The following is a 25,477-nucleotide window of genomic DNA, read 5'->3' on the forward strand; positions in this document are numbered from 1 at the left end:
GACAAGTATTTTTTTGTAACTTTGCAGAGTACAGATGCCAATTCAAATGTGAGGAAAAGAACAAATGCCACAGTACAGTCTGAAGCTGATGGTGGGAGCCGAATTGACACAAGGCACAGCTCTGTCCAGCCTCCCTCTGTAGCTCAGGGGTCTTCTGACATTACACCCCACTCCCTTTCTGCATCAAGTCCCAACCCTTTCACACGAATCAACGCATCGGAGACATTATCCTCTGCAAGAGCTACCCCTCCAGCTCCTCCTTCTACCCCAATTTTAACTGGATTTGTATCCCAGCATGCCACAGCTGGATCCCCTTCCATTCAGCACTTGCTTGGATCTAGACTGGAGCAGATTCAGACCACCACACCTAATACATTAGGAGCATCTGCAAAGCCATCTGCTGTCACACCACCTCCTCCCCCTGCCTCCCACTCTGGCACGAGTAAGATAGACAAATATGCACGCATTTTATTTCCTGTTACCTTTGGAGCATTTAACATGGTCTACTGGGTGGTGTATCTATCCAAGGATACCATGGAAAAATCAGAAAGTCTAATGTAGTTTTGCTGCTATGTAGTAGTTCCTAAATTATACTCACATTTGATGCAGAGTTTCTTCTTTTGAAACTATTTAAAAAGGTCAGTAATTCTTATTTATAAAAGCTGTGTGGTACTTTCCCGTTCTAAAGGCTGGAGTTATTGGGGATAATTTGTTAACTCGTAACAGAGTAAAGGGTAACAGTAATGGGTCTTCCTCCCTTCAGCCAGCAATGAACCAACACTTGCTTGAGACAAGCTACTCTGGCTGCACAGAACTTGCAATAGGGAGGAACATGCACCTGAAAAAAATCAGAGGCAGAGGTGCAAAGCTGTGCAGTGGAACACATCTGACTGCTAGGAATATGCATGTTGGCTATCACAAATGCCTGAGGCACCCAGCACTGCTGTCTGGACACAGCATTGCATTCTCTGAGTGTGAGGTCTATGTCCTGTATATCTTGACAGTGCTTGCTAGAAAAGGACTTTCCCTGCTAGATTAAAATTGACAGAATGGGGGGAAGAAAATCAATAGCAGCAAAAGGGAAGAAAGTCCAGCCTGGGAGAGTGCAACTCCAGGAAAGTTATGCAAAGGAGTTGTAGAGCTCCGTATATTTTTACTAAGCATTATTTTGCATTGTAACCTAGGAAATTCTCACACCAAACTAAGAATGAGTGAACCTTGTAAAATCTGAAATCTGATGTAATTCTCAAAATTGGATTTTCTTGTTTGGTACGGTGATCTTAAGTGGGCGATTCTTCTTTGGCCTTGCTGACCAGCTTGAGTGGATTTATTCCTAAATTACATCAGTTGTAGTAGATGAGGACCAGACCACAATGTTCAACTTTTCATTTAAATTCTTTGCTTTCTCTTTGGATGCTTTGGGTTTGGTTTGCTTTTTGTTTTTTCCCTCCATACTTTTCAGTTACACTCCTGATTTCCTTTAAACACATATTCCATTTCCCCCTCCACCTCCTTATGTAATGTTTATGTCAAGTTAAATTTTCAACACAGTTTTAAAAGTGGCTTGAAAATTAAGCAAAAAAAGCCCCATTTCCTGTGCATAGATGAGTGGGGCATGTCACTGAGTGAATGAATGACACCCTTTTTGATAAGGACTGCTGTGGTATAAATAAGAAAGTAAACTTTCTAGGTGGATCCCAGGCTAAAAATGTTAATTTACAATCCATTTGTTCACTTTAAACTGTGGCATAGATAGGTGCTTTTCTTACCAAATTGCAGTATGCAAGTAGGCAACATTATTAAAGAGTTGAATAGTTAAACCTGATAGAAATCCTGATCATAAACGTTATTTTCACTAGAACAGGTAGAAAACAAATTGCCAATAAATAAAAGAAATGTTTGTACAGAACTGTCTGGCTTGGCAAATGGTTAGTGTTTCTGTGCAGGTGACAAGTGAGAATCAAGGGCCAAATTCTCAGCTATGATCTGGCTGTGCCTTTAAAGGGTCTGGACTAATCCTTAGCTTCAGCTGACTGAATAGGAGATTGGTAGCCTATTCTCAAAGTCTTGTGCTGCAGGGCAGATCAGGTGAGTGTTCAGTGGTTCTGTGCCCAGAGAATGATCAAGGGATGTCTGGAGACCACAAGCTGCTGGCAACAAAAGGGATGCATAGGACTGCCCTAAACTATGCTGGGACAAGCATCAGGGTAAAAAGCCCCATAATGGTGAAACTATGACTGTGCCCCTGTCTCTCCAAGCCTTTTAGCCAGCTCATGGCTGAGAATCTGACCTTTAACTTGTGGGACCTGGGAGATACTTGGCAAGAGATACTGCAGTGTGCAGTATGGATCCCAGATGTTTCTTTCATGTGTAATAATGAACTGTAGATGATAGAATGCAGTGGAAATGTCTTACGTAACTTTATTATAATGGAGTGATATAATCAGTTGCCTTAGCCTTTCTTTTACTTAAGGGATGCTCTCAAAGGGCCAGGTATGGTTCTTTCCTTTTTCATCTTTTACATCTGGAAGATGGTTGACACTACAGCACTCATTAGGAAAACATTGTGGGGCATGATGGAGAACTGGAAATGGAGCACCCGTGCACGATGTCTAACTGCAGTAGTTTGTATTTTGGATGTACTGCTAGTTGCTGTAGCTGTTTCCTCTCTAATTAGGTCACATTGTTACAAATTGTTGGAATAGAAGATGGTAAGCAAGGGATTATTTATTTGGTTAAAGCAGAATAAACAAAGCTAAACCTCTGGCAATTATTGATTATAATTGCGCAGATGACAAAATACGTCTAGCACGAAGAATGGTGACCTGCTGTGTGGAGAACTTAGTATTTGCACCAGAAGTTAATGAAATTACTCTTTGCTTTCCTCCGTGATGAAAACCAAGGATATTCTCTCACAGGCAGAGCTTTAAACAATTCATTAGAAGCAGTTGTCTGTTCTTTCCACTCATCCCTGTGAACTGAATTTAGAATCGGCTTTTTCTAGTGCATTGTTCAGTGGGATCAACACTAGTTCAAGCTAAGATTGATCTAAATGTGCTGCTTCAATTCACTTGTAGTTTCTGTTTAAAGACTTAAAAGAGGGAAAAGGACTGCAAAAAAAAAAAATTACAAATATTTATTTCTATGCTTCCATTTTGGGAGAAATTTTTAATGATACCACAGAAAAAGTTACCTACTTTAAATATCCAGTGTATTTCTGAAGTACCTTCCAAAACTCTCATGCCTAAATTCAAAATGAAGTACATTAAAAAAAATCGTGATGAGTCTAGGACTACTTTATTGAACTTTACGACATTTTTATGTTGCAGCAAATGAAGAAATTGCCATAATTACCTTTTGAAATTACATGTGGACAATGTAAATAGGAATTTATTGTTAACAGTTGTTCTTCATTATTTTTAATCTCCCTGGATGATCAGAGACAGTAAAACAAAAAAGATCACTGCAATATACCAGTGATACCATAACTTGAAAGCACAAAAGGATATATATGCTTAATATAGCAGCCCAAATCTGCTAACTAAAATCCTAAGGGAGAACATTGCAGGTGTCATTTCAGTGACCGAACAGCTTATTAGAGATGAGGTTCAGTGAGATGAACTCTACAGGAGCTATATTTTTAGGGTTTTGTTCTTTTTTTCTATTGGCTTTGTTGAACAATCTTTTTTTGACAGTATCATAGTGGTTTAAAACTAACCAAACACTTCAGATAAGGTCACATCTATCAACAGGAAAGGAAACTGAAGAGAAAGACAAAAATCTTTACAAGGAAACAGAGGTAGTTCTCCACTGATATTTCCTCAGAGACGTTGTTACCAGCAACAAAACTCACACAGATTGCAGTGATGCAGCCTTGACCACTAATGCAGCCACTTGAGAAAAACAGTTAAAAACTTGGTTCAGGAAGATTAGGTTCAGGAGCTGAAGTGTGGCTTGTAGTCAATTGTGAGCCCACTATTAATAGGTTTCACTGCAACTGAAAATAATGAAGATGAGAAAGGTTGCCAGCTTAGACCCCAGCCCTTCAAGGTGACCTGAACTCTTGGAGCTCACCAGCAGTACTGGAATCTGTTTTTCCTCCTATTAAAATGGACTTGTGTCCATCAAATGGATGTTGGTAGTGCATTTCTTCTCCCATGTGTCTTTGAAGGGGAAAAAAGACTTTAAACTGTTTAGTTATCCACTCTACATTACCCTTTCATCAGGCGAGTAAACTGGATGATAATTGAATGAAAGAGGTAAATAGTTTAATAAGGAATGTGATTAGAGCTCTTCTGTTTACAGGACCTGAGAGTTATTGATTACAGGGTGTTCAAGTGTAGCCTTTGGCATCTCATCATCTTCAACATTCAGAATGGACCTTACCCAGAAATGGGGAAACCAAGTAAATGTATTTAATAGGATTAACCAGTATTTCTACAAAAAAATTAAATGAACTCAGCTTTTTTATATGCCCAGAATTCCATCTTCTTCCACTGTACTGTACACCTCCTTTGTGTCATTTGGCCTCTGTGTCCCTTAATGCTGTAGCTCATTGTCTGTATGCTATGTGAGACTGTCAGGGTATCTATTTATCCAATTTATCCAAAGCCTGACTTCCCATATTCCTTGTGCTGTTAGAAGTGTAGGGAAGGCCAGAATGGGAGAAATGACGCACAGGCTTTGTAAGGGACACACATTGGCCATCTGGGACATTTTCCCATAGATACTATAGATTTCTTAGGAGACCCTTTTTCAGTGGGCTATAGCAGCACTCTATACATACAAATCCCAAGAGTTGCCAGAGCTCTGCTTGAGTAGCAGAATAGATCGTGGGCTTTGCACACTTCTTATAACTTTTGATTAACTTGGAAGGAGGACAGAAATTTTGGTGAGTTCCTTGTCTTCCTAGGGTTTGCCAATAGGGCTTGACCTCACTAAAATAGAAGGAGTCTGTGTGGCTAGCACTGGTTATGAATTGCAATACAGACAGCTGACAAAAACCCACCCTTGTTTTTATTTAATCCTAGTATTGAAAAATAGATTAGAAAAAAAGCAGCTGTAGTGTTGAGAAGCCTAGGTTTAGTATAACATCTGCTGATGATATCAATCAAGCCAAGGATGATCAGAGTTGTAGAAGCCTTACAGAACTTCAGGGCTATACAGCAGTAAGTTTGCAGCAGGTCAGCGCTAAGTGGGGAGAAAAGGAGATGCTTCCCTTCATACTCTGACAGGAGTAAAGCAGTAAAGCATAAGCTTTATCGCTGCTCTATTTATATGTGGTAGAACAAAACTGCATAAACAAAATTTCATACTCAATGAAAATCTGAGAGGCAAATAGCATTATGGGGATCAGTATTAACCACCAGACACCAACCCCAAAAAAACAGGGGGAAAAAATCTAAGAAAAAAAATTAAGTTAAATGTTAAATTAAGTTAAGTTAAATTAAGTTGAATGACAGTAGCATCTTTTAAAATTAGTTAGGTTTTTTTTTCAAGAACCTGTATTTCTTTCACTGTGGGCTTCCAAGGTGAGTTTACATTTTTTTAAGAATGTCTACTGGTATCCACTGGCACCAATATGTGTTTTTAATTTTCTTCAGTGCACTTTAAAAGGGAAGTTTACTGGAAGGAAAAATGTGCCGTTTTGAAAGCGTCTGATACGCGTTTATTTGTACCATCTTCATTTGTAGGCCTCTCCTCAGAGTCGAGATGTAGCTATTTTGGAGAATGTGAATGTGGGGAGAGTTTCAGTGTGTTCTGAGTAAATCAGACTCTGAAAGTAAATTTTTGCCACATCCCAGGCAAGTGAGAGTAGTGCGAAGTACAGAGCACCCTGTAAAGATCTCTCTTTGCTAATGTTATATTCTGTGTTAACTGGAGGGAATGAAAAATGCAATTATTGTAAAATTGATAGAATTTGCAAAATATAATTTATTTTCACAGGAGTTAGAAATTGGTAGGTATTTATTTCAGAATTGAATAGCATTGTCTTCTAGTCCATAACTTATTGCATCTAAAATTATCTCTTAGACTTTCTCATGCTTTTTGTATTATTCCGCTGGAAAGGATTTCAAAGAAAGCCAGTTAATATCCATTGCAGTTCACTATATTTTTGGTCATAATTCTAGTTTCATTTTCTTGTGCAAGAGGAATGGAGAGCATGATGGCTTTTTCAAAATAAAAATAACACTGGCAAAACAAAAGCCTTGGAGATTCCCTTTTTTAGAAAACCCTCCAAACTCCCATCAATTTTTGAATGGTTTTAAAAAAAAATAGTGTAGTTCCAGCATTTAAAAATACTAATGCTGTTGCAGCCTGGGTACATATATACATATATATATATATATATATATATATATATATATTCCTTGAAATAATATAATTTCCCTGAATTTTAAGGAAGCAGACTCAAGATGCACTTGCTAATAGTTCTATATTGAAAGAGTACCTTTCTGGATGAAAAACACCATGCGAGGTAGGTATTTTTTTTATAACTATCTTCATATACCTGTTTTCAAGACAAAGATCTGGAGGAAGAGTGTGATAATACTGAATTAATCTTCAAGTAGCATGAAATCTGAGTTATTTCCTGCTGGTCATCTTGCTGTTGTTCAACATTTGCTTAGTGTTTTTGTGAGTGCAGTATGCAGGTTGCTGTTAACTGACAGCAGTCTGTGGATGATCTGATGACATAAAGAAACACTAAAGGAAACCGTTGATTGTGAATATGTTTTCATCCTTGGAAAATACTTAACTGGAGTTTGGTAGAAGAAGCAGATGACAGTATGAAGCACTCAGCTCTACTTCTGAGCTCAATACATTGAAAAAATTAGTTGAGTACTGCTTTGTCCTGCGTCATCATCTTGTGCTGGTGGTTCATCTGCATGGTAAGTAAAACTGCTATGAGGATGGAGGTCTCAGAAGTAAAGAATGTCTATAAGTATTTCTTCAAAGTTATTTCCAAATATGAGATATCTAACCTTATTGCTAAGAGTAATGTCACAGTATGCTTTATATTTGCAAGCTTGAAAATCTCCTTTTCTGTTAGGATGTGCCAGGTTGTCAAATGAACCTTTCATAAGCAGATGATTCTGTATGTACATGTATTTCATTTTTTTGTTAATTTGTGGCAACATTCTTTATCACCAGAGGAGTGGTGGAGATTCGAGGTGTTTCAGATAACCAGAGCTCTTGAGCAATCACTTTAAAATATTTGTTTCTTAGATACATGTCTTTGCAAATCAATACCAGCAGTGCTTTTGTGGTAAAAAATAATCCACCTGTGAAAAATTCTGGTCTTGAATACTCAACCCACATTTGAGGGGCTGATGAAGCACATTGGGCAAGGCAGGACTCAGGGCATGTTTATTCTTAGAGGCTTGTGAATTGGAGCTGGCTTATGTTCTGCCATCTTCTGGAGCAGTCTGCACCAGAGAGGCTACAAGCAGAATCCATGAGCTTTTTGCAAGCTTTTTTTGAGACTCCACCATAAGACTATATTACTGCTGAATGTAGCACTCTCCCCTTCTTCTTTATTGCCTTGCTTTGTGTGTGGGGAAGAATTTCAGTGTTTGTGGGGAAGCAGGCTGAAATAACTTGTCCAGCTAAACCCCCAGTTTTGTCTTGTTTCCTTTTGGCTGGTTAGTAGTAGTGGGGTCAGTCTGATCTGGCTCCCATCTCAGTGCTGGTACAAAGGAGGGTGTGAGGAGCCTGGGTTGATGCTTTGAGCTGGGTTAATGCTGGTGTGAAACCACAGCCTGAGGACTCTCCTCTTCCCTCCACTGTCATTAAAACAGAGGCTCTCTCAGGCTTTCTCAAACCTCCTGTGGCCCTGTGGTCATTTTTCCTCCAGAAAGGTGATTTTGTGAATTATATCAATGACAAATCATGGACTAAAAAAAAAAACCAACAAAAAAAGAGGCCAGAATTTTTGAAAGAGACAAATCAACCAAGTTATTTGAAGAGAAAGAAAAGGAGAGAAGGGAAAACATGAGTGTGGATGAAAAAATTATTTTCTTGCTACCAAGCAGTTATTTTAAGATATGTCCTATTAGAGGTACTAGAACTGCATCTGGCAGGAAACAGCCTAGAAATAATTATTCCTTCATTATAAGTATAATGAGAAAGTATTAAAGAAAAGTGTCCAATGTCCTATTATAAACATTTGTGTTCCATTGAAGCTGTTTGCAAAAATGGTATTTTCTTTGTCAGCCAGGAAGAATTAGGAGACAGAATAGGAAAGGGAAAAGAATGAATTTTATTAAGTTTTACTGCTTCCCTTTGTTTTAGAACATTTCTCAACCAAAAATGTAAACAGTAACATTAAAAAAAATCTTTCTGGGACTCTATACATTTAATTTTCAGTAATGAAGCACTTTGGAATGTTTAGCATTAACTTGCTTTATGTTTAAGAGACTAAATAGAGAGCATGCTGTCTCTGATTTAATTCAGTTATCAGAGGGGATGTGGGTGAAGAAAACAGCTTTCCTTACAGTAACAACCAGTATTTTTAAAGTATCATGCTTTCCTACTAAATCTGATGCCTTCATTCTTGTACCTGAATTCACGGGAGCTGTTTGGTGCTGAGCATTTCTGATAATCCAGTCAGTGCTACAGCGTGTGGGCTGCACCTGCATTTAGAGTTGCCATGTCTGAAAATGTACATTCACAAGCTGGCACTTGCAGAGCATGGATCCACAAAAGGCAAAGGTGTGTGTGTGTGTGTATGTGTGTGTGTGTGTGTACCCACAGTGGGTGCATGAGGGCTGTTGTGCTGCTCGTGTGGGAGAAGATGGGAGTCTGTGGTCAGAAACAGAGGGTAAGGAGAGGGTGACTCCCTCTCTCAGAGGCTGAGCAGAGCTTATATTGGATTAAGCCACTTATGAAAATGCCCCCTAAACCCCTTTTCCAAATAGGCAGTGTAGGAGCAAGCTGAGTGCAATGTGGAATTCAGCTCCAACTGCAAATCCTCCATGAGGATCAGCACAGTTAATCTCCCCTAAGGGTTCTGATGCTGTGGCTGGAAGACTGAAAAGATGTGAGGCAGCTCCTGCTGCCAGCTGGGATGCCTTCATGTTGCTGTGCATCCAAGCCATCCTGTAGTGCAACAGGGTCTTTGGAGTAGTGGGAGGAGGATGGAAAATGCTTTTTTGGAGTACAAAATAGGGCAGAATGAAAACTTTGTTCAGGTCAGCACTGCTCATATGCACTGCAACAGCACAGAAGGTCCCAGAGGAGCACCAAGGTGTACTGCACCTCATCTGCTCCTTGCCTATCTGCTAAAGGTTCTGCAATGAAGAGTGGTGGGAGTGACAAATACAGGTCTGGTAATGAAACAGAAGATGCTTAGTGCTGCTGCCAGGTAAGTACCCACAGTCTCCTGCCAGCAGCTTGTGGGCCTTCCCAGAGACAGAACTGCATCGCTGACTTTTTGTAGGTCTGATTACTATGCCCCCACCATCTCTCCTGTAACTTAAGCACTGGAAAAAGGGGGTTCTCTTTGATGCTCTATTTTGTTGCATAATTATGCACATTTCTCCATTTTGTTGCATAACTATTAAGAAGAAAATCAAGCTGAATTCTTCTCATTTTTAAACTTTTTTTTTAAAGAGGCTTCCTCACCTGCAGACATGGAAATCATAAGCTCCATTGCAAACTTCAGGAAGGTAGGAAACACTTCTGTGCAAACTTCTGTCTATGATTATCTCACAAAGATAGCTTTTGTTTTCAAATAAAATCTCTAGTTAGGAGGATATTTAGTTAAATCTTTAAACATTTTATATACAAAAATATTTTCTCTGTACTGATAATGTGAATTTTATTTGTAGACATTTCACTTAGGAAGATAAGGTGAAATGTATGTGGATTTTCCCTTAAGCTAAATCAGATGCTTAGCTGTGGGATATTCAGTAGCCATTTAATAAATACATGGATTATATTTTTTCTCTTTGGAGAATGCAGAGACAATTTATAAACAGAAGGTGGGAAGATTCTGTGGAGAGGTTTTAAAATGCTACTTCTTGCTTCTTCTCTGGCTATCATATACATAAATACAGTGAAATCAGATAAGAACAGATATGTGAGTGAAAAAAAGGCTTTCTTTGATCTTCACATTCTCAGTAGATCTTACTAAATATGCAATTAACCAGCTTCCATGTACACTTCCATGATTTCTTTCTGCTATGCCATGGATGAACTGTGGAAGACCTAGGAATTTTAAGGTTCAATATATCAATCCAGTTAAGAGGGCACTCAGTGCTAGCCTTGCTGAGTTTGGATCATGTTTTTGTAAGTGATGGAGCAATCTGTTCAGCAGGACAAGGTATCCCAGTTCTGGATAAGAACAGCTGAGGCATTTTCCTGAGGTAAGATGTTAGAGTTGAATTAGGTTTAAGGGCTTCTCATTAGCTGTTTTAAACTTCCAAAATGAAAAATCTAAACCAATCTTTGGCATGTTCTGCTACTTTTGCACTGTTTTGATTTGTTCAAGTTCTGTCCTTGACTTTGCTCCCTTGCTGTGTGGCTGAGGTGAGGAGCAGCAGTTTCTGGGATGGTGTGGGATTCCCACGCCTTCCCTTTGGCCACAGGCTCTCTATGCATCACATCTCCAGCCCCAGGTGGACAGCAGAATCTGGGCAGGGAGAGGGTGTGCATCCATGCCAGGGGCAGATAAACCCTGGCAGTGAAGCAGAAGGCACAGTGTGAGTAGGCTGGAGTCCTAAGGAATGGTGTGTAAGGATTTAGGGGTGGGCTTCAAGATCCAGTGCTAGTGCAGTGGCATAAACCAAGTTTGGCTGCTTGAGATACAGGTCAGTTGCAGAACAGACAAAAGTTTTCAGGTTTCTGATTTTCTGGATGACTAACTTGTGCTCTGTGCTGCATCACTAGCAAGCATCCAGAGCAGAGACAGTGTGTTAAAAGTCCATCTGCAAACACAGTATTGACTTGCTGGTAGTAAGTAAATAAGGCATCTAGAAGTTGCCCTGGGTACCTTTTTCTCCCCTTTATCTACCACCCTTGCACTCTGCCAGTCCTGATATTCCAAACTGCTGGGGCACTTTAATGAGCTGTTAAAATCAGTCTATCTAACAAATGATGGAGAACGTCCTTTCTCTCACTCTTTCTACTCACAAATTCACAGCTGAGGGGCAGACTGGGAGATACCAACTTCTGTGCTAATTCGAACCCCCTCCCCAAAAAAAAGTATTTATATGTGATGTGTAGCAGCTGCTATATGTCATATATATTGTGTCATTTTAAGCTGAAAATGAAAAGAAAATAAAAAATGTGATATTTACTGATATTTTGTTTTACTGTAAGCTTTTCTTTTCCTGAGACGCCCTGTCCATTGCAACCAAAACATCTGGGTTTAGGCTTAGACATTGCAAGGAGAACTCCCAGTGAAATATGTGAAGCTTTTGGAAGTACTTTTATATTTTTTTTCTGTAAAAGTAGTGGCATGCAGAAAATACACTTAAAACAAACATAGTAAACATGCTTTTTAAACACTTCCTGTAGGAAAGTTCTATCTTCTCTGTCGATAACTTATTACTTCTGCAATATGTGGCTGACCTAGATGCATGTTGCAAGAGTTCCTGTGCCATTCCAAATTCTGATGTTTATCCCATTGTATTGGCTCATACATGGGGAAAAACTGAAAAGAAATCAGAGCAAGGGAAGCCTTTTGTTGAATTCTTTTACACTATTCTTGGTGCACATTTTAGTTGCATGGAACAATGTGGCTGGGAAGATTTGAAGAATCAGAAGTTAACTAAATTATTTGAATGATATGTTCAATGCTGGTCACCTGACTATACTAACAAACTTAAAAGGTGGTTTGATAGCTGTCAACTTGTTTTGCTATTGTGCAGCTTAACTGTTACCTTCCTGTATTATGAACATCTATGTATTTGGAAAATAAATCCATCTTGCAAGAAAGATTGTGCAAAAACAATTGTTCCTATTATACTCCAGTGTATTGCTGATGTCAAATAAAATACAATTGTGAGAGTTCTTAAACAGTTGTCTTTCTAATTGTGGCCTGAAGCAGAAAGAGAAAGGAATACAGTAAACCTCTTTAATACGGATTCTCCTGAAATGATTGCTGCAACATTGATGCTAGCTAGATGGTTCCATCAACCTGATGTTTTAGATATGAACAGATAAAGGGATGGGTTTCATGAGCAATATGCTGAATGTTAATCTGCTTTATTATTTATTAAGATGGCAGACCAGTCTACTGATGTATCACACAGTCTATGATGTATCTCACGACGTCAACAAGCTAAAAGCTACATGAATTACCTTGCCTCCCTCACAGCAGCAGAAACAAATAATACACAGATTAGGAATGCTCACTTTATTATCTAATTTATTTATTTTTTATTCCTGTGAGGTAATCTAAGAGAGCACTTCCTTCTTGCCTTACCTGCCAATAGAACATTCATCAGCTGCTCTATTTCTTAACATGACCTAAAGTGATCTTCTATTATTCTTTGCTTGGACCTGGTAAAGCTTCTGTACATTAGAAGCCACAGACTTGTAAAAATGGTGTTTCAGCAAAAATGAACTATAGCTTGCAACAAATATGCGTATAGAGACAAGTATGGAGAAATTATTTTGGTATGAGTAGTGGCCCATGCAAAGCAGGGAGTGGGGAATCCTAGTTTATTTTGCTAAGTGTGGCCAGGACCATCAAATCTCTTTGCAGGCTGAGCTGAAAGCTGTCAGAATGGCTTGCAGTGCTGCAAAGTGCTGTAATTGCTGCTTGCTTCAGGGACAGATGTTGATGCCAAGAAATCTGCTATGTTTGACAACCACAGCTAGATCATAGATTTGGGAGACTACAGCCCTTTCTCCTAGCTTCTGTGGCTGTCATTTTTAAGCTTGTAGCACAAATTAGTCATACATGCTGCTGCTGCCACTTAATGCTACATGGCATGATTCTACCTACCCCACATCTCACATTTTAGTCACATCACTTGCATTGATTAGATGGGGATTTCTGCTGTTAGGTTATGGCAAGGCCTGTTTAGCATCTAAGGAGAGTTTCAGTGGATGCTGGCATCAGGTTTTATGTAATTTAGAACTATGGCTGCTGGTAGTATAAGACGAATTCAACCTGAAGGCTGAAAATTATCAGGAACTTCACCTGGGCAGGTGAAAAACACTTCCTAAATTAATTTTTAATACCTCTTTGTGTACTGGGTTTGATTAGTGCTTCTTAAGAGCATTAGATCCATTTCTGGTAGTAGGAGCATGAGACTTTGTTTTATATATTTTCAGTCTGAGTTTAAGGGAATTGAGCCTGTGTTTTCTGTCTGAGTGGTCTTACTGTGGACCCATGAAATATTTGATATTGAGCTGGGAATAGGTACTCTCAATTCCCATTAAAATATATTTACTTTTATATGCAGTACATAGTACTTCTCTTAGGAGAGCAGCACAGCTGAGGAGGACTCAGTTGTGGAAGTCAGGTTCTGGCTTTTTGCCTACCACTGCCTTCTGCCCTTTTCCTTTCTTCCTTTCTACAGGGTTGAGTCTCAAGTTTGTATTCTCAGATTTGTATTTGGATGCTCTTTCGGAATGGTCCTGGAGAAGACACAATTAACTATGGTCTAAATGCTGAATTTGGACCAAAATGAAATCGACCAAATTCAGCATTTGGTCTCAAATGCTGAATATCAGTGTTCATCTACTGAACAGCCTCTGACCTGGTATGTATATAAAGGTAAAACCTGCTCAGCCTGTCCAGTGGTCTGAGATGGTAACACTAAATTTATCCAGGAAACCAGCAAGATGACACGTCCAGATAAAAGTGAAGAAGCATCTGGGAAAAGGCTGGCTGTAGATCATGTGACATTTCATAGCTTATGCTAGCAATTGTCATGTCAGAAGAGCAGCCAGTGTAGGCACAGAGAGACAGAAGTTGCATCAACTTCAGCACAGCCAAATGAGCCTGGAAGAAAAATTCAAAATACAAGGTGAAGGGTAGCCCCAGTCTGAGTGTGGGAAGGAGCTGGTAGCACCCTCATGCTATTAGGGAGGGAAGATGAAGGTGTGAGTTGATGTGATTAAGCCAGCAAAACTTAGAGAAATTATAGATCAAAGGCTTGTTTTTCAGATGTGCTGGAGGGTCTCTAAGAGGAATAGAGAACTTACCTGTATTGCTGAAGTGCTTTAATGCTGATGAAAGCCTTTGGATGGAATTTATGTGTCAGCTCTGATGGATAGTGTGAAAGGAAACTTGCTGGAGACTAGGAGGTGTGAAGCTATTGGGGCAAATTGCCAAAGGCATTCTAGGATGGGCAGTGTGTCCAGATGTACTCACTGTATTATTGCAGTTTTGGCTATTTTTCTTAAATGACATTTTCTGTCTGTTCTGTGGAGATTTTTACTTTCTCAACTGAGAAAATTTCATTTCAAACTACAGGAAATTCATTAAAAATGCATTGAAGTGTTTTCTTTTTCAGATAACAAGAAGCTGAATAAAAAGCTACTCTGAAGTGTTGTTCACAGCATGGGAGAGCCTGCCAAAATGACACAAACAACTCGGAGCTCCCTGGTGTTTTATCTGCTGGGGGGGGGGTTGGTGTTTGGTGGTTTTCATTTGGTTTTTTGTTTTGTTTTGTTTTTGTTGATTTTTTCTTTTAATGATTGCAGATGGAGGTGCTGTTACATCCTTCCTTTCCAAGGCTAATGATTAGAGCACTTGCCCATAAAAGACATTGAATGTCTTCTGCCTGTTTTACAACGTCAGCTCCCAGCTGACATAAAAAACCTCAGTGTGTAACCTGTGTGTAAGCACAGCCAGTGGGCCATAGCAGAGGAAAAGACCTGTGGGATCCCTTGAAGCATAGTAGAAGGTATTTTGCTTCAGGAGTCTGTCCAGGATCTGAAGATAAAAGAGATGTATGATTACATTGCTGGTTCAGGAGATAACTTCCTGTATGTTTTCCACAGAGTTTCTGGACCCCTTGTTTAAGGAACCTATACATCCAGGAAGCCTCAGCACTAGGTAATGTACATAGAGATGGAATAGATGTGTTAGAATGCCTACTGATTTGGCCCTGAAGGGAAATGGACTCAGCTAAAGAGGCCCAAATGCTCTGTGGGTTGTATGGACACAATTCCAGCAATAGGAAGGCTATTTTTTCCCAGAGACACAACCATTCTTGGAATTCCACAGCAGCTTTATGACTAGGTGTTATAGTGGTGTTGATATGGGGCTCAAAGAGATAATTTGTAAGGGTAGAGGTGTCCAGCTGGAAGTTAAACAGGCCTGATTATTTGCACAAGTCTGGGCTTATCTGAATTATTTTTGCTACTGCAATATACCAGCCTCTTTTTTTACCATGCATTTGACTTTGATTCCTCTATTTATCCTCCTTTATAACAGTCTTTGCTTTTATGGAAATGGATTACATTTGTCAGTTCAGGCTGAAAGTTGTGCTTGTGTTTTTTCTAAACCTCCAGCTCCTCCAAACAGCATTGCATCTGTGCTATGTGATTCATTGTGAGTTATAAAGCACAGCAGTGTGCGTGTAAGCTCAGCTTTGTACATTGACAGCTGAAGGTCGAGAAGCTGGGATGCCTTAGGAATGCAGAAGCAGACCCCTGCCAAATTCCCTGGGGTCACAGAGGTGTTTATACACAGAGGTATTTGAGATGTGTTTCCATTCTCTCTGTGTGGCTACAAGCTGTGCCTGAGAACTGGCACAGCTGGCATTATTTAAAGGCCCTTTTACTATGTTTTAAATTTATCATATAAGATTACAATAAATGCCACCTTTGGAGAGCAAATGTGGTGAATTCTATCCCTGAATTCAAGAAAACATTATAACTGTTTATGAATGTAACAACACAAGGAGGGTAATTGTTAAATCTGCTTAATTTCTCTAACTGGAAGCATCTTTTCTTGCAATTTTAACACCCTAGGATCCTAACAACATCTTGGGCTTTAATAATTTTAGCTAAGATGCCAATATAGTTGCTTCTGAATATATTTAGTTATCAAACTTGTGGCCACTTACATATCATGGCACCTGTCAGGTCTTTTTCAATCAAAACATGATGCGTGTTTTATCTTGCCCTTATTTCCATACATTGTTGTCAATAAGCTGCATTCTAAAATACAAGCCATTAGTCTTCTCTGGGATGTGAATAGAATCACATGAAAATAAATGGCCACCACTTTGATATTGCAAAGGTGATGGGCAGGGAAGTTGTTCTAGTATATTCTGAAATTTGTTAAAAATACATGTGTCTACATGCTGAGAAAGGTCTGGAAAGAGCTAATTTCTAATGGATTGCTCAGTTCTCTATCTAAGGTGTCTGTAGGCAAAGCTGGGTAAGTAGGCACATCAAAACTTACATATGAAAATTTTTGTTCCTGTGCTGGATATGCCTTTTAAGTGCTGAGACATTGAGTGCTCTCTCTGCTGGAATGCAAAACCAGTGCATATAAATGCTACCAGTAAGGAAGAAGTACGCTCTCATCAGAGAGAAGAATTGAGAAGGTGTGCTAGAAACATGAGACCTGCAGAGTTTCCTGGGGGAAAAAAATGCTGTTAGCAGCAACCCACCCAGAGTTTTTAGCCTGGAGAAAACATATCTCACTGTAAACCTGCGTGAAGACCAAAGAAGCGATTGAAGAAAGATTAGGATATACTGTTTTCTCAGTTTTCCTTTGAGCCACCTCCAGACAGTCTCCCTTTAACATCCTAATCTTTGAAATCCCTTTCTGAGACACCCTAACTCTCAGATAAACATAAGGAGTCAGGGATCCCAGAGGAAGAAAACCAACAGCTTCTCCTTTGAACCTTGCAAACCCTAGAATAAAACAAACACAACACTTTATGTGCTGGTTCCTCCCACTAAAATCCAACATCAACACCTATAGTAAAAGTCTGAACTTAAACCCAAGCAGATGCCATGTCATACTGATACTATAGCAAAGGACTTTCTTCCTGCATTTTTTTCCTAGGAATGGGGAGGAGGAGGAGAGAAAGGCAGGTAACAGGGAAGTAAAGCTGGACAACAGATGGGAGGAAAAGATAACTATATTCTCAGGTAATATTGGCATAATTTGAACAATATAAAAATTTGTTCTCAATGGGGTAATTATTTTTATTTTTCTTAAACAAGTATGCCATGCAAGTCTTGAAAAAATGTTTAAGTTTGGTCACGTAGGAACGTGTGCTGAACTCCAAAATAGGTCTTTGGTTAATTATCTAGCCTCTATCCCTGCACATGCTCTGGTCTGATTGTTCAATCATGGGAAGAAATGACCTGTGGCAGGGACAGGTTACAGGTGCTTAAAGTGAGAGCAGAGGGAATGAGCCTGAGCATTTTTTTGTGTCACAGCCCTTGATTTATTGTTTCTTTATTCACATGAAAGTCAAATTCATTGAGTAAATTATATAGTGTGAGCATCTCTTACTTCTGTTATCATAGTAGCAGGGTATGCTAAATGGAGCAAATCAACCAAATAATTACTTAATCATGTGCTTAATTCATTGTCATGGATTTTTCCCCATGAGTATTCATTATGTCCTTGCAAATGCATTGCTGTTTCATTTGCCTGTAACCATTATTTAGGTTTTTTCACTAATTAGTAAATACATATTACATTAATGTCTTTAAACTTGGATGAAATCACAAGTACTTAATTCAGGTTACAAATGTCTTTGTGCTACGTTACTAACGTTTATTTAAAGAATTTTGTAGGGAAAGTTGTATAAAATAAAGAATTTTGCGGGAGTCATGAAGAAACTCACAAGAGAAGTAAAGAAGACATTTTCTACTGTGTGTGTTGAAACTACAGGAGAGTGAGGTACAGATTCCAACAACAGCCAAAGTACAGTGGCACAAGGCCACCAGATTTAATCTCAAGTCCTGGATTTTTGGCCCTTTTCTTTGTTTGGTTTTTGTTTAGGCTTTGTCCCATATTCTGTTTCTGTCCTTGGCTATTTAGTTCCTGCTTTTCTTTGTCCAGTGTTCCACCCCAATCTCTCTTTGTAACTGATTCCCTCAACTAACCTAATAATTGGATTCAGTGGAACTTGAGGACATGCTCAAGTGCTCTCCTGAAGAAGGATGCTTTAGTTAATCAGACTGAAATTGTCTGTGAAGTAAATAACATTTATGAGGAGTTTTCTGACTTATGAATAAATGCAAGAACAATTTGTTTATGTTAATTTTGTAACAAAGCACTTTATTAATAAATTGTTTAGACAACTAGACAAACCTCTCAGATACCTGCTGTAGAAGAGAAAAAACCTCACATATATTAATTTGGAAGCCTTTGCTGGCATCCCCCAGTGCAGTAGCTAGACTCTGCAGTCCTGAGCTTGGACAGTGAAACTCCTCACTGTGTGAAAAGCTGGCTGGATTGCTGGGCCCAGAGACAGTGGTGAATGATGTTACATCCAGACAGCAGCTGGTTGCTAGCAGTGCTCCTCAGGGATCAGTGTTTTGGCTGGTTCTGTTGGATATCTTTAGTGATAATTTGGATGAGGGGATTGAGAACATTCTCAGTAAGTTCACAAACAACACCAAGTTGGGTGAGGGCGTTGATCTGCTGGAGGGCACGAAGGCTCTGCAGAGGATCTGGAAAGGCTGGATCAATGGGCCAAGGCCAATTGCATGAGGTTGGCCAAGTGCTGGATCCAGCACCTGGGTCACACCAACCCCAGGCAGTGCTACAGGCTGGGGGCAGAGTGGCTGGAAAGTTGTCCAGCTGAGAAGGACCAGGAGATGCTGGTTGACAGTGGCTGAATGTGAGCCAGCTGTGCCCAGGTAGCCAAGAAGGCCAATGGCATCCTGGCCTGTATTAGAAGTAGTTTGGCCACGGAAGTGGTTGCTCCTGTGCACCTGGCCCTGGTGAGGCCACACCTCAAGTTCTGTGTTCAGTTCTGGGCTCTTCCCTTCAGAAAAGACAGTGAGGTGCTGGAGTGAGTCTGAAGATAGGCAATGGAGCTGGTGCAGGGTCTGGAGCACAAGTCCTGTGAGGAGTGGCTGAGGGAGCTACTTGACAGGAGGTTGTAGTAAGGTGGGGATTGGTCTTTTTTTGCCATGTCTCAAATGAAAAATATAGGAGAAAATGATGTTAAGTTGCTCTAGGGGAGGTTCAGATTAGATATTAAAACATTTTGTCATTAAAAGAGTGGCTGGATATTGAAGTAAGCTCCCCAGGTAGGTGGTGGAGTCACTGTAACTGGAGCTGCTCGAGAGGCATCTGAATGTGACACTTGGATTGTGGTTTAGTGGTGATTTGGGTGGTGCTGGGATGAGGGTTGGACTAGAATATCTTGAAGGTGTCTTCCAACCTTGATGATTGTGTGAAAGACATAATTCTATTTAATTTTTGATTTTGTTTCTTCTTGACTGTCTCCATGCTAGAAGGTAAGCACCTAGCTAGTCTTTGGGATGGTTTTGGTTTGCATCAGCTAGTCAAGTGGTTTCTGGATGCAAGTGGGAGTTCCTGATGGGAGTTTTTTCAATACATGGTTGCCCTCACTGGAGGGCAAGAGGAGAAAATGAGATCACTCATCACTCAGTGCCAGCTGGCCTAAGCAGCAGGCACAGTCCTGGGCAGGTTTAACCTCATAGCATAGGTGCACCAGACTGCAGCAGGGTAGAAAAGAGTCCTTGGCTCCTTAAAGGACTATGAAAGGATGCAGCAAACTTTTTTGTTGGAAGTAAAATTTTTAAAAGCAGTTACAGGGGAATACCCTCTGGGTTATAATAATCCTTGCTGGAGGCCAAATTAAACTACCATTACTGGCATTGTGTGCCATTAATCCCTATCTTTCAAAATGAAATTGCATGTATTATTACAATTCGGTTCTTTACAAATGCTTTTCATTGCCTAGGAAATAAGCCTAACACAGTCCTTCAGTTTGAGATGAAGCTATTTAATGTTTCAGACATCTCAGATGATCTTGCTGGTGCTGCCACATGTGAACTTCACAGCCTCTGACTGCATCCAAGCAGTGCTATACAAACAATTCACTTGAGACATCCCACAGCATTTTCCACCTAGACTAAGAAATGCTGATAGCCTCGTGAATCATTAACCACGTGGCTGATGTGCACACAATCTAGATAAACTCTGCACTTTTTGTAGTCTTTCAGGTCTGACAATAAACTGTCCTGACTCTTGCATACTGGTGGCTGATTTTGCTGCCTTCTTGCAGATCTTGCAGATCACTTAAGTCCATGTCATAATCATTAAACATAAAGGAAGCACTCGAGTTCTTTGAAGATGAAATGTGTCATAGAGCTTACTTTGACCAAGAGAGATGTCATAAAAGATGACATTATCATAGATTTTTGTTTTCTTTGGTGTTAAAATTAAGCTTGAAAACAAGAGTGATTGAAAAATAAATCCTTAAAACATCTAAGTTTTCAAATCAACAAAACAAAGATTTTCAAATTTTTAATGAAAAACTTGGAAATTTTGTCCAGTTCTAATGGAAAAAGACAGACTAATATAGCAACCAAGTAGGGATATGCATGCCCCATTTTAATGCTCTTGATCTAGTGAAAGAATTTCAAGTGAGGGTTTGCATCAGCTTGCAGACTTGCAAGTGGTAGAGAGATAGAGAAATACAGCATTCTAAGTGTAAGAAAAGGAAGATGATTGAATCAAGGACAAATCTTGTTTTACTTTGCTGCCTATCTGCACAGGCCTGTGACCCTGTACTGCAGATGCAGCAAGGATCTGTACCCTGCTTGCCTTGAAGTGCAAAGGGAGAATGGGAGAGTTCAGGTACACAGGAATGATTCCTGACCCAGGTGAAGAGCTTGAGGCTAACTCTGTTTTATTTTTTCTCTCTGGCAGGCACTGGGTCTGATTTGCAGTCTTAAGCAATAGGATTGTTTAAGTCACCATGATCTATATGTTCTTTATCACCTATAAGGAATTATTTTTTTAAATTTAAATTTAATTTTATTTAAATAGTTGAATGTCTGTGCTGATATTGCCACACTGAGCCAAAGTTTAGGCATGTAAGTAGTGACTTTACAGAAGTATAAGACTCATATGTTTGGCTGAGTCAAAACCTCAGCTGAATGTGGGTAAATGTGTACAAACAATACATATTTATAGATCAATTGCCAGATTTTGACCTACACAGAACTATTCAATATAATGACTTTGAGATTTCCAGCAACACTATATTTAAAGGCTAATTCCAGAGAAGTGTCAGGCATGAAACTTAGGAAGTTTTAATGTTTTGAGGATTTCAGCCTATGGGTATATCTGAGGTAGAGGGTACTGCATGTATCAGTTCTTACTATTAATAATAGAAGAGAATTGAAGTTAGGAGAAGTTACTGATAAATGTAGAATGGCATTTTGACTAAATTATGGCATTCTTAGATAAGGCTGTAGAAAAGAATTAATCAGATTTAATAGCAAAGAAATTAGTAGTGGAGCAATAGAGTGTCTTGGTAAGTCCAGCTTGTAGAGAATTTTTTGTAGACAAGAAAATGTTTAGAGCTATGGAACTAATAAATCAGGAAATTATCAAGGAATGTGACAGAATATGAAAACATGGGGCCAAAAGACCTACCTCAGCTAGAGAAAATGTTTCCTAGCTTGAACTGAATAGCAAGCATATCTATAACATACTATTGCAGCAGACTGAAAAATATGTTAGATGCCATCTGGAAAGTTGCAGTGATTGCACTTTTTAAAAATTTCCTTCTAACAAGAAGCAATTTTGCAATCTCAGCTGTGGCAGAAATTATCAAGATGAAATGCTTCTTTACCTTTACTTAAATGATACATTATGCAAATGGAAAACAGCAATTTAAGGAAACAATTACATAAAGTGAATAGCTTCTATGATCCTCAAACAGGAAACTGTAAGGGATAAAAAAAGCAAACCCTAAATGCTCTTGACTTCAAGCTAGTACAGGAAAAGAAGCTTTATACCTTTCTTCATATCAGGAATGGCAATTGCTGGTATAGACAATCCTTGTGAAACATCCCTGTTGGAGGCCTTTAAACAGCTAAGAACAATTAAGTGAAGTAATACACCTGATGAAAACTTGAAATGTGAAGGTAGTATCACTGGAGACATATGGGGTAGTAAACAATTTACTTGCAGGGCAGAACTGAAAATTGATTCTTGCTCTGACCTAAATTCCTGTACCCCTTTAGATATATCAGCTTTTATGGGATTCATGGCTCTCTGCTGGTGGTGTCAAACAGCCCAGTGCTTGCTGACCCATGTCCACCAGTGAGTGGTTTTTACTAGAAATTTATTTATGTCAGGGTTTAAAACTGAGAAGATGGTCAGTGTTTCCGTGTCTGTGGAAAAACAGAGACATTCATGTGAGACAATACTGTGTTCCACTTCACTTATTCAACTCCACTCTGTGTTTCAGTGATTTTAATTATGTTTTCATGTTGCTGACTTTATGTGCTCTCTTAATTATCTGTCCGTAGAAGATTACCCTTTAGTCTTCTGCGTTTTGTCCCACAACTCAAACTTATGGGTTGGTACTCAAGCAAGGAGAGATACCTTTGGCATTGGGAAAAATCTTTGACATTGGGAAAAAGCTGCTATTGTTTTCAAGCACAGGAGTGTCTATGGGGTTTTTTCTTGTTGCTTTTACTTTTTAAAAATCCTGTATCAGAAATGTTTCAATTCTGTCAGTCCTGCCTTGACTATGTGTCTAGATTAGCTGATCTCTTATGGTCCATATTTCAAGAAAAATAAGCTTCATTTCCTTCATTCAGTAAAAAAAAAAAAATCAAGTGTGGGTTTTAAAAATTATTATTTTGATTCATATTTTTGTGAATATAACTCCTTGTGTTTCTTGAGAGTTTACATCTTTGTTAAAAGGTTTCCTGCAACAGTCTTTGTCATAGAGTAATTTGGTGACTGACAGTTTGCATAGTTTTTTTTCTAATCCCATTCAAACTCTTGGTCCATATATTCATTTTTCTTGGGTAAAAATAAAGAGGCTACATTTGTACGTAAAATTATTAAAATACTAATTTTTAAAAAATAAAAATATAGCTTTTACAAAAGCTTCTCTTAGACTATGATATTCTCAATGTTGCTTTTAGTTTTTGACTGTGCTGCAGCTCAGCTTTACCATGTTGAATTAGTATGTAGAATGTAGAGGCAAGTGGTGAGATCCAAACTGTGTTTCACCTAGGCAATTCCATTTATGTCCTACCTAATTTTCTGATGGTGCAGCTAAAAGGTCCTGCTCTTCTCTTTTTGCCAGCCCTTCACCTGCACAACTTTCTGAATAAATATTTCAGCAGTGCAATGATGGAATGGGCTATGGTACAAAGCAGATGTGATGTCAAAGAAGCAAAAGCTGCAGGTGAATTAATTGAAGCCATGTGTGACAGTAAAAAGTGGAATATCAGTAAAATGAATGCTTCAGAATGAGGAACAAACCTGCACCCTGTTGGCTTAAAGAAAGGTAGCTGTGAAGGACTGGAGTCACAGCTATTAATTACTGTTGATTACTACTGCTGTCATCACTACTGGTATCACTGTGCAGTGGGATAAAGGACAAGAAGAGATTGGGTGCATTAGTATCATATACTCTTGGAAATATATTTATTGGTGCAAAAATGTTATATACTTTTAGTTAGGATGTGTTTATTATTTTAGACTGTTATTATTTAGGGTGTGTTTGTGTTTTCTTTATTTAGGATTAGGTGTTAGATCTTAATTGCCAATGAAGGTGGAGTTTACTAGATAGATGGTTGTCTGTAGTCACATGTTCTTCTGTTCAGGCTTCCCTCTGTTTTCTAATATTATAACTCACTGTTGAACATATGGTTGAACATAACCATATGTATCAAGAGATAGTGTGGTAAGCACTGGAAATATGAAAAAAGTTCTGATAATACAAAACATCCTGAGATTAAATTGACATGTGTCAGTTCTCTTTGAATTTTGTGAAAACAAAAGTAGGTCTATAATTAAGATGTCCAATTCTCAGACTAAACTATGAGATGCAATGAATGAAGGAAACTGAGCTGAAGACAAATGGAAATAAGAAGCTGATTTGAAGGCGGTGTATGGAATTTACTTAAGGAAAGAAAGAAAAGATCAGGAAATTTGTGATTCAAATATTGTACAAAATAGCTCTGTATCTTTGTAAATTAGTAAACTTCTCAGGTTTTTGGGAAGAATCAGATCGCCTTCAAACAGTCAAAGAAAGACAGAAGATTTGAGTTAAATGCCTTAGAGATCAGAAAATGAGTAGGGTAAAGAAAATTATAATCAACCTCAAACACAGAATTAAAACAAAGGGCCCTTTGCTCAGTAAATAAAGAGGGGATAATGGCACTTATTATATAAAAATAGTATTAGGATGGAGAAATATTACACAGAAACAATATAACAATAATAATAGAGGGTTATACAAATGCATGAGTAAAGTCATGAGAATGAAGTATCTACCCATCAGGGATTGAAATAACAGTCTATTTAATAGAAGATCTTTGATTTCTGAGTCAAAACTTGTGGGTGATGATAATGGAGAAAGCATGATTAAGGATGATGTGACAGCTTAGTGAAAAAAGAAGAAAGCAAAGTAGCTTCATGCAAAACTAGAGGCAGGTAAAAAATTAAGGAGACATTTGCAAGACTATTGAGGAAACCATTAAAATAAACATATAAGAAGAATAATGAATTGGTTTGGCTGAAACTAATCAGGTGTTAGATTAACTAAGTGGACAAGAGTAAGAAGGTAAGAAAATGAGAAAATAGGTCCGTTAAGTTTTAAAAAGCTAATGGGTCAGGGAAAAATAGATGAATAGAGAATTCAGAATCTCTAAAAAAGAAAATAAGGATGTTGAACTCCAAAACAACCCAGGTCTCAATTAAAATCAGCTTTTCTCATTTCTGCCCCCCCAAGAAAAAGAAATCACGTAGTATTTAAAAAAAAAATCAACATAAAAAAAATCACAAAGGATTTTAAAAAATCAACAAATGAGAACATGATATTTTTCATTTTTAAATTAGCTTAAAGGCTGTATTCAAAAAGTGTTAGAGACATATAGACTTAGACTTGAATGTACAGGTATTTTTGTTTGTATATTCACCAATTCTGAATGAGAAGCTGTGTAATTGCACTAGTTCAATGCAAGTAGTATTCACAGAGTGTCTTGTCCTGAGTGAATTATGGGCATTATGAAACCTGTTTAAACAGTCTCTGTTTAAGACTTTGGTGGATGAATGAGTAACTTGGCATCCTCTTGAGACTTGGGTGGGAGCTAGATGCTGAATTAGGCAGCCTGAAGCAGACATGCAGAAGGGTAGAAGGCTGTCAGTGACGATTTTGGGTGTTTTCAAAGGGATTTGTGTATTTCCACAGTTTGAAGGTTCCTGAATGCAATTTTTGGGGGAAAAAACTGGGTTGGATAAGTCCTGCTGTGGAGCCTGCCTACCTCTTCTATTTAACATGTAGCCGTTAGCTCAGATAATTTT

General features: G+C 38.7%; 1 protein-coding gene across 1 annotated transcript in view; it reads left to right on the plus strand.

Annotated features, from left to right (window-relative positions):
- Positions 1-4,129, plus strand: part of GABRA4 (gamma-aminobutyric acid type A receptor subunit alpha4) — a 39,780-nt gene extending 35,651 nt beyond the window's left edge. The window contains exon 9 of the mRNA XM_066548461.1: positions 28-4,129. Coding sequence (XP_066404558.1) covers positions 28-561 — 534 coding nt within the window. The 3' untranslated portion in view covers positions 562-4,129. The remainder of the gene's footprint in view (positions 1-27) is intronic.
- Positions 4,130-25,477: the final 21,348 nt, after the last annotated feature.

The sequence above is a fragment of the Molothrus aeneus genome, chromosome 4 (genome assembly GCF_037042795.1).
Source record: "Molothrus aeneus isolate 106 chromosome 4, BPBGC_Maene_1.0, whole genome shotgun sequence".
Classification (NCBI taxonomy): Eukaryota; Metazoa; Chordata; class Aves; order Passeriformes; family Icteridae; genus Molothrus; species Molothrus aeneus.